Consider the following 10,386-nt stretch of genomic DNA (forward strand, 5'->3'; position numbering starts at 1 on the left):
ACAAGGATGTCCTGACGATGATTGGTTAAAGTGGCTGCCACTCATAAAACGAGTCTCGGCGTTCGGCTCCTTTCGTTCCCAGCAGGCCTTGAGCGCGGGAAGATGGCGGCGTCCAGGTGGAGGTCTTGAAGAGACCGGATCGGTATGGCGTTGGCGTCGAGGTCAGCAAGGCTGGCGCTTGCTTGCCCCGGGCGGCTCGGTCTTGGGAGCTGGGGGGCCCCAAGACGCGGGGCATACGAGTGGGGCGTGCGCTCCACGCGGAAGCCCGAGCCTCCTCCCCCGGACAGAGTGTACGAGATTCCTGGACTGGAGCCCATCACCTACGCGGGGAAGATGCACTTTATGCCCGGTCTGGCGCGGCCAATCTTCCCGCCCTGGGACCCTGGCTGGACGCCCTCGAAGTTCCGCCGCTTGCCCCCGCTTCACGAGCACCCGCTGTACAAAGACCAGGCCTGCTACCTTTTCCACCAGCGTTGCCGCCTCCTTGAGGGTGAGGCCCTAGGACGGGCGGGAGGGGACCTTGGTCCTCTACCAGCACTGACCCCGACCTTCTGTGGCCTTGGGCAAGACGCTGAAACTCTGTGGGTCTCGGTTTCTCCGTCTGCGAAATGGCCCGATATTGATTCTCATCGTATGCGAATTGTTAGGATTAAGTGAGATGTAAAGAGCAGTATGTGTGAGGGAGTATTAGAGTTTTAGTGGCCAAGTAAAAAGATCTGGTTTCTAGGCCTAGCCCTGCCCCTCACCCTCTCTGTGATTTTGGGCAAGTGACTGAAGCTTCCTGAGCCTCCATTTCCTGTGAAATGAGTGGTTTTGACTAGGTGGTTCACATTGACCCAGCTCTTGCACCCTGGAGATGTAACTATGTTTGAGAACTAGTTGGAGGGGGGATTATAGTGCAAAGAGACAACAGAAACAGTACTTAATCTGCAGGCCTATCGCCTCATTTCAGGCTAGTCAATCAAGTTAATTGGTAATTAGGATTGGTAATTGTGACAGAGGGGAAGTGATTTGCCAGTCATCTGCTCACAGGTGCACTGTGGGTTACTAGTGAAGCCAGGGCTACACCTCTGGTTTCCCAGGTCGATGTCCTTTGTCAACGGTCAGAGCTGAGATGTTTTCAGGGAAAGGATCTGGACCTAAAATCCATCTAGTCCACTTCTGCTCCCTTTCACTCTCACTAAGAACAGGTCAAAATGACTTTAGCCAAAACCATCTGTATGTCTGGGGCAGTACCAGAAATTATGTTCCAGAGTCCCTGGAAGGGGTTGTTTATTGAGAGTGCTCTTACCCATTTTTTCCTCCTCATTCTTCCTTAGTCCCTAAATCAGAGTGGGGTTAGGACAGGTCCTGAAAACACAAAATGGTCCAGGTAAGTGGGAGCAGAATTTTCCAGTAAGTAATTAGGAAAGAAAGAGACCTGGCAGGATTTGGGGACTAAGCCAGATAATAAATCCCAGGTTTGAAAAAAACTTATGTCAACTGGCCAGCCTCTTAAGCTGCTCAAACCCATTCCTGAAAGCTGTTTTTTTGGCCTTTAAACACTTCCAGTATCCTCACAGGGTGCTGTGAAGGACCTCACAAGACTTGGCACCCTTGAGTGACCCTGGTAACATTACCATGTGGATGAAATGCATTAGCTGTGTCTTAGAAGTTAAGGTTAACTTGTTTGACTAGGCTGAAAACAAACTCTATGCTTTCACCATATGCAGAGAGGTTCTGTAAAGTCTGTAATAAAACTGCAAGATACAGGGCTAGATAAGCAGATTGGGGTAATGGAGAGATCATGGGCTTTAACATAGACAGACTCAGGTTCTCCTCCCAGCCCCATTGCTTACGAGGTTTGGGACTTGAAACAAATTCCTTAGTCTCTTGAGTTTCATCCTCCATTCCATAAAATCCCATCCAACTTGTAGTTAAAGCCCCTGGCACAGAGTAGATGGTAATGTTCAGTAAATGACAGCTGTTACATATTATTCATATACTAGTGAACCATAAATTCTTAGTATTTTATCCATTTTCAAGTTTAAGGAACAGTGGCAGTGTTGGGACTAAAAGTCAGGTTACCCGACCCCCAGTCCAGGGTTCTTTCTGCTGTACCACAAAATCCAGAAGTTAACATTTCTAAATATTTGTGTTTCTGATGTCGTATGAGCCTTAAAGTGAAAAGTCTCATTACCTTTCATTTATCACCACAGAAGAAATTGTCTGAGGGTGTTTCCCTCAAAGTGTGCTAAGTTTGCTTTAATCCCAGACATAGTTTTTCAAATGAAGATATATTTCTGAGTCGAGTGATGTTTTTTCAACTGGGATGAGTAGCCTGCACCACAGCCCATCCCGCTGAGAGTAAGGGCGTTAAATTAGTTTAGTTTTTAGAGACTAAGCACTCTGAATCAAATCTTTTAGTTTATTTATACTCCTTCTTTTCCTGAAGAGTATTTTGGGCATCTTACAGAAATTTTATAGCACAGCCAGATTAAATTAAAAATAGGTGAGGGGATCAGCACAAAGGAAAAATGAAACAATGAATACAAAAAATCCATTCTGTGAGGTTGTACTTGTCCAGGGGAGCCCCAAAGTTGACTCTCAGCTTGCTAGCAGTCAACAAATGGTACAGAGATGGGGTCTGCTGACTAGGCCAGTTGCCTGTTTCTATAAATAGCTTTATTATAGCGAAACCATGCACACCTGTTTACTTATTACCTATGGCTGCTTTCGTGCTACAGTGGCAGAGCTGAGTAGTTATGACAGAGACTGTGCGGCCCAGAAGCTGAAAATATTTACTGTCTGGCCCTTTAAGAAAAAGTTTGACCCCTCGTATAGAGAAACATTGTGAGTTATGCAATTCACCATGTCCAAAAGACAAAACAGTACTCTACCCAGGAAAAGCCCAACCTTCCTGTACAGAGGCCAGGGAGACGGTCAGAAGGTCTCAGGGAGGACCCTGCATAATAAATTAAGCAGGATCCTCAGTATGATTCTTTTGACAAATACAGCAGTACATTTCATAGGGCTTCATACAAAAATCTGCTTATAAAATAGCTTGTTACAGAATCTCAGAGTCAGATGCAAAAGATTATCTAGTGCTCCCAAACTCAGGGCTCCTCAAGTTATTCATGATCCAGAAGTTATTTCCATAATTTCCAAAAGCTCTTTCCCTTGATAGAACAGTACGCACTTAATCCTGGGCCCATATCTGTTAAATGACGTATATTTGGCAGACATGAGCTTTTCCAGTCAGGGACTAGGGTGTGAGTTAATAGAAAGGATCTAGGTTTTGAGAGGTAGGCATCTATTGATCTAGTCCTGTAATCTGGGGTCTGAATTCTGCAGGTAACAAACAAATCCTTGCCTGCAAGATTCAGCCTCATGATCTCAGCCATCTTAGTGGCTGTTTGAATTCCTCCTGGGGCAAGTACTCACTGCCTCAATCAACTGTTAACTGTCTTTAGATAGTCATTCCTGAAGCTGAGTTGAAATCTGGCTCTCATAGCTTCTCTTTATTTTAGTTCTGACCCCTCAGATGTAGGAACAAATCCCATCTCTCTCTCAAGGCTGCTTTTTCCCCAAAATGCTACCCGGCAGGGGTAAGCATCTCTTCCTGAATGATTTTTTTTTTTTGGTTTTGGTTTTTTGTGACTGATGACTCTAAAGGTGTAAAGCAGGCTCTCTGGCTTACCAAGACCAAGTTAATAGAAGGCCTTCCTGAGAAAGTGCTTAGCCTTGCTGACGATCCAAGGAACCACATAGAGAACCAAGATGAATGTGTTCTGAATGTGATCTTTCACGCTCGTCTGTGGCACTCTACTGAAGACATCCCCAAGAGAGAGACCTACTGGTAAGTCTCCCCCAAGTCAATAAGGTTTCCAACTGATGGATCTTGGAGTCAGCCTGTTGCTTTACATCTCCAAATGTCTCTTCTTTTCTCCAAGCCCAGTCATTGTGGACAGTCTGATACAGCTGTGTAAATCCCAGATTCTCAAGCATCCTTCTCTGGCCAGACGGATCTGTGCCCAAAACAACACGTTATCCACCACTTGGAATCGAGGTTGGTCCTCCTGTATAGCAGAAAGCCTTTGTCTGTTCATTGTCTTTCTGCTCTTAGCCCCATCACCAGCTTATATTCCCTTCCCTGCTGCCATACCTATTCTCACTCCCATCCTTCATGGTCCAGTTTTGTGGCTCAGACATTGAAATGACATCCTCAGTGTCATTTCATTAGCCATAACCCAGCCTTTTTCTTTTTTCTTTTTTTTTTTGCGGTACACGGGCCTCTCACTGTTGTGGCCTCTCCTATTGCGGAGCACAGGCTCCGGATGCGCAGGCTCAGCGGCCATGGCTCACGGGCCCAGCTGCTCCGCGGCATGTGGCATCTTCCCGGACCGGGGCACAAACCCATGTCCCCTGCATCGGCAGGTGGACTCTCAACCACTGCGCCACCACGGAAGCCCCAACCGTTTTCTTTTTTAATCATTTCTTTTCAAGACTTAATTCAAACCGTATCTGTTGAGTGCCTCTCAGTGCCTAAATGTTGAAGATAAGGAAGTAATAAAACATACAATCTGCACTCCAAAGCTCGTATTCTACTGCAAGAGCCTTCTTACTCCATTCATGCTTTTCTCATTTTCCAAATCCATTTTCCACATAGCTGCTAGAATGATCTTTCTAAAGTGCAGGTTGTCTTATGTCCCTTCCCTGTTTCAAATCCTTTATTGTCTCGCAATAGCTTGACCATTTATCGTGGTATCCAAGGCTTTCTGTCATTTGGCCACCACCTGGTCTTTCTAGTCTTATCTCCTGCTCTCCTGCCCCCACATCCATTCCCAGTTTACACTTAGCCACTTGCAGCTTTTTGGCATCAAGCTTTGCCTTTGCATGTGCTGTATGTTCTGTCTGGAATGCTCTTTTCTTCTTTCCTCATTTGACTAAATTCTACGTGTCTGCATGACTCAGCTCAAGCCCCCTTCCCATGTGAATCCACAGGTTAGCTCTGTGCTCCTTGTGTCCATATGCCTACTTTTATCATAACACACATTATACTATATTGTGATTATCTAACATCTTTTCTGTCTGTCCCACTAAACTGAACTTCTGATGATAGAGACTGTGTCATATTCATTTTTGTCCACAGTGTCTACAGTTCATGCCACACAAAAGGTGCTGACTGAGGGGACGGGTGAATTAATACCAAACCTCAGGTGTTTTAGACAGGGATGTTCTGAGATCACAAGTGCTGTCTTTGGTGGAATCCTGGAGCAGGGAAACCAGCTGTGGAGTAATTTGGGGTTTTCAGGACATCTGCTTGGTCAGGTTTCTCCAACTTGCCCTTTGAGTATGGACTTCCTGGCAAGGAGTCAGCTTTGTAGAGGTAATGGCACCACTAAGGAAGTTAGTGAACCTCATTAATAGAGGAGTACTTGTTGGCCCATTATCAAGTATTACCTCTAATTAAACTGCCCCATTTGGAGCTGTTGCTGGAGGAGGGATGTGGAGGGAATTGAATTGGAAACCACAGTAGAGTGGTCTGTGGGGAGAATCTAAAACCCAAGGTTAGGAGAGGTCCAGGCACATTTATCTTCCTTTCACATTATGTGTGAGGAAACAGGAAATACTTGAGAAAACTGTTCTTGAGGTGTGGGTATGATGTTTGCATACCAAGTAAGGGAGGACACATGCTAATTAAATGACAGTGCTATTGGCCAAACCAATTTTTTTTCCCCCACATCTTTATTGGAGAATAAATGCTTTACAATGGTGTGTTAGTTTCTGCTGTACAACAAAGTGAATTAGCTATATGTATACATACATCCCCATATGCCCTCCCTCTTGAGCCTCCCTCCCACCCTCCCTATCCCATCCCTCTAGGTCGTCACAAAGCATCAAGTTGATCTCCTTGTGCTATGCAGCAGCTTCCCACTAGCCATCCATTTTACATTTGGTAGTGTATACTCTCTCACTTCATCCCAGCTTCCCCTTCCCCCCGACCCGTGCCCTCAAGTCCGTTCTTTTATGTCTGTGTCTTTATTCCTGCCCTGCCACTAGGTTCATCGGTACTGCTTTTTTAAATTCCATGTATATGCGTTAGCATGCTGTATTTGTTTTTCTCTTTCTGACTGACTTCACTGTATGACAGATTCTAGGTCCATCCACCTCACTACAAATAACTCAATTTCATTCCTTTTTATGGCTGAGTAATATTCCATTGTATATATGTGCCACATCTTCTTTATTCATTCATCTGTTGATGGACACTTAGGTTGCTTCCATGTCCTGGCTATTGTAAATAGTGCTGCAGTGAACATTGTGGTACCTGTATCTTTTTTTTGTGTGTGTGGTATGTGGGCCTCTCACCGCTGTGGCCTCTCCCGTTGCGGAGCACAGGCTCCAGACGCGCAGGCTCAACGGCCATGGCTCACGGGCCCAGCTGCTCCGCAGCATGTGGAATCCTCCCGGACTGGGGCACGAACCCATGTGCCCTGCATCGGCAGGTGGACCCTCAACCACTGCGCCACCAGGGAAGCCCACCTGTATCTTTTTTAATTATGGTTTTCTCGGGGTATATGCCCAGTAGTGGGATTGCTGGGTCATGTGATAGTCCTATTTTTAGTTTTCTAAGGAACCTCCATACTGTTCTCCATAGTGGCTGTATCAATTTACATTCCCACCAACAGTGTGTGAGGGTTTCCTTTTCTCCACACCCTCTCCAGCATTTATTGTTTCTAGATTTTTTGATGATGGCTGTTCTGACCAGTGTGAGGTGATACCTCATTGTGGTTTTGATTTGCATTTCTCTAGTGATTAGTGATGTTAAGCATCTTTTCTTGTATTTGTTGGCCATCTGTATGTCTTCTTTGGAGAAATGTCTATTTAGGTCTTCAACCCATTTTTGGATTAGGTTGTTTGTTTTTGTGATATTGAGTTGCATGAGCTGCTTGTATATTTTGGAGATTAATCATTTGTCAGTTGCTTCATTTGCAAATATTTTCTCCCATTCTGAGGGCTGTCTTTTTGTCTTGTGTATGGCTTCCTTTGCTGTGCAAAAGCTTTTAAGTTTCATTAGTTTATTTTTCTTTTATTTCCTTTGCTCTAGGAGGTGGGTCAAAAAGGATTTTGCTGTGATTTATGTCATGGAGTGTTCTGCCTATGTTTTCCTCTAAGAGATTTATAGTGTTTGGCCTTACATGTAGGTTTTTAATCCATTTTGAGTTTATTTTTGTTTATGGCGTTAGGGTGTGTTCTAATTTCATTCTTTTACACGTACCCATCCATTTTTCCGAGCACCACTTATTGAAGGGCTGTCTTTTCTCTGCTGTATATTCTTGCCTCCTTTGTCAAAGATAAGGTGACCATATGTGCGTGGGTTTATCTCTGGGCTTTCTATCCTGTTCCATTGGTCTGTATTTCTGTTTTTGTGCCAGTACCATACTGTCTTGATTACTGTAGCTTTGTAGTATAGTCTGAAGTCAAGGAGCCTGATTCCTCCAGTTCTGTTTTTCTTTCTTAAGATTGCTTTGGCTATTTGGGGTCTTTTGTATTTCCATACAGATTGTAAAATTTCTTGTTCTAGTTCTCTGAAAAATGCCATTGGTAATTTGATAGGGATTGCATTGAACCTGTAGATTGCTTTGGGTAGTACAGTCATTTTCACAATATTGATTCTTCCAATCCAGGATCATGGTTTATCTTTCCATCTGTTTATGTTATCTTTGATTTCTTTCATCAGTGTTTTACAGTTTTCTGAGTACAGGTCTTTTGCTTCCTTAGGTAGGTTTTTTTTTTTTTTTTTTTTTTTTGCTGTACGTGGGCCTCTCACTGCTGTGGCCTCTCCCGTTGCGGAGCACAGGCTCCGGACACACAGGCTCCGCGGCCATGGCTCGCGGGCCCAGCCGCTCCACGGCATGTGGGATCTTCCGGGATCGGGGCACGAACCCGTGTCCCCTGCATCGGCAGGCGGACTCTCAACCACTGCGCCACCAGGGAAGCCCCTTAGGTAGGTTTTATTCCTAGGTATTTTATTCTTTTTGTTGCGATGGTAAATGGGATTGTTTCCTTAATTTCTCTTTCTGATCTTTCATTGTTAGTGTATAGGAATGCAAGAGATTTCTGTGCGTTAATTTTGTATCCTGCAACCTTACCAAATTCATTGATTAGTTCTAGTAGTTTTCTGGTGGCATCTTTAGGATTTTCTATGTATAGCATCATGTCATCAGCAAACAGTGACAGTTTTACTTCTTCTTTTCCAGTTTGTATTCCTCTTATTTCTTTTCCTTCTCTGGTTGCTGTGGCTAGGACTTCCAATACTGTGTTGAATAATAGTGGCGAGAGTGGACATCCTTGTCTTGTTCCTGATTTTAGAGGAAATGCTTTCAGTTTTTTACCACTGAGAATGATGTTTGCTGTGGGTTTGCTGTATATGGCTCTTATTATGTTGAGGTAGGTTCCCTCTGTGCCCACTTTCTGGAGAGTTTTTATCATAAATGCGTGTTGAATTTTGTCAAAAGCTTTTTCTGCATCTACTGAAATGATCATATGGTTTTTATTCTTTAATTTTTTAATATGGTGTATCACATTGATTTGCGTATACTGAAGAATCCTTGCGTCCCTGGGATAAATCCCACTTGATCATGGTGTATGATCCTTTTAATGTGTTGTTGGATTCTGTTTGCTAGTATTTTGTTGAGGATTTTTGAGTCTATCTTCATCAGTGATATTGGTCTGTAATTTTCTTTTTTTGTGATATCTTTGTCTGGTTTTGGTATCAGGGTGATGATGGCCTCATAGAAAGAGTTTGGGAGTGTTCCTCTCTGCAATTTTTTGGAAGAGTTTGAGAAGGATAGATGTTAACTCTTCTCTAAATGTTTGGTAGAATTCACCTGTGAAGCCATCTGGTCGTAGACTTTTGTTTGTTGGAAGATTTTTAATTACAGTTTCAATTTCATTACCTGTGATTGGTCTGTTTATATTTTCTAATTCTTCCTGGTTCAATCTTGGAAGGTTGTACTTTTCCAAGAATTTGTCCATTTCTTCCAGGTTGTCCATTTTATTGGCATATAGTTGCTTGTAGCAGTCTCTTATGATCTTTTGTATTTCTGCAGTGTCAGTTGTAATCTCTCCTTTTTCATTTCTAATTTCATTGATTTGAGTCCTCCCTTTTTTTCTTGACGAGTCTGGCTAAAGGTTTATCAATTTTGTTTATCTTCTCAAAGAACTAACTTCTAGTTTTATTGATCTTTGCTATGGCTGAACCAGTTTTTAGACAGATAGGATCATCAGCCTTGGTCAGTTACCATCACATTGCGATTTGTAGTATTTGATTTGTATTTCTCAAAACCCAAGCACCACGAGGAAGGTTTGACCCCACGGAGAATCCTTAGGAGGCCATTCTCCAGGAGTCTTTCCAGATGGCATTTGGCCTCCTGTGGGGACCTCTATGAAGGGCATCTGGACACATTCACAGCAAGCAGGCTTGCTGCTCACTCAGATGTCAGTTCATTTCCTCATACACCTATGTCTCCCTGTGGCAAATATGCTAATCTGACTTAAGTGAGGCTTTCTGACTGGCTCTATTTTTTTTTTTTTTTTTTTACTCTGAGCTGTTGAGGGCAATCTGGCCCTTTTCCTGGATTTCGTAGCCTTTCTCCTTAGCCTGTAGTTTCAGTACTTCTCTCTCTCCATCCCTCCTTCCTACCATATCATACTCCAGTTATCTGGACTTATTTCCCTAAGCTCTGCCATGGAGCAGCATGCTTTGTGTTGTGGAACATGTTACTCCTCCTTCACTAGAACAGTTTCCTCCCTTTTCTTTGCCTGGCAAACTCTTGACACAGCAGTTTTCAACCAAGGGCGGTTTTACCCTCTAGGGGGGATTTGGTACTGTCTGGAGACATTTTTGTTTGTCATAACTTGAACCAGAGCCGGGGCTGGTAGTGGAAGTTCTATTGGCATCTAGTGAGTAGAGGCCAGGGATGCTGCCAGATATATACAGTGCATAGGACAGCCTCCCTCACCAAAGAATTACCTCGTCCAAAATGTGAAGAGCGCCAATGTTGAGAAGCTCTGCGCTTATCCATCTTTCAGAAGCAAGTTTAAAGGCATTGGTTCCTTCAGGAAGCTTCTCAGGCATCCCAGAAGAGGTCAGTTTTCCCCACCTCTGCTGTCTCTGAGTGTGGTTCATACTTTTGTTGTACTCCCTAGCCAGCTCCGTGAAAGCAGAGAGTTACTCTCACTCGTTTCTGCGTCCCCAGCTTAACGCAGGTGCCTGGGAAGGTCTGAACCCACAGCCTCTGAGCCCACAGAGATCCCCAGGCCTCAAGGCTCATTGGAAAGAGAACACAGGAAGAAGAGTGCATTGGTCAGTCCCTCTCTCAAGAAACCCGGGATTAACAC

At 44.0% G+C, this 10,386-nt stretch overlaps 1 protein-coding gene across 2 annotated transcripts in view; it reads left to right on the forward strand.

Annotated features, from left to right (window-relative positions):
- The first annotated feature begins 87 nt into the window (after window positions 1-87).
- The window catches only part of MRPL37 (mitochondrial ribosomal protein L37), a 21,693-nt gene continuing 11,394 nt past the window's right edge, over window positions 88-10,386 (forward strand). For both annotated transcript variants that reach the window (XM_082614053.1, XM_082614054.1), the window contains exons 1-3: window positions 88-490; window positions 3,655-3,838; window positions 3,933-4,048. In XM_082614053.1, the coding sequence (XP_082470179.1) occupies window positions 145-490; window positions 3,655-3,838; window positions 3,933-4,048 (646 nt within the window). In that variant the 5' untranslated portion in view covers window positions 88-144. The remainder of the gene's footprint in view (window positions 491-3,654; window positions 3,839-3,932; window positions 4,049-10,386) is intronic.

This window comes from Mesoplodon mirus, assembly GCF_964341445.2.
Source record: "Mesoplodon mirus genome assembly, chromosome: 3".
Lineage (NCBI taxonomy): Eukaryota > Metazoa > Chordata > Mammalia > Artiodactyla > Ziphiidae > Mesoplodon > Mesoplodon mirus.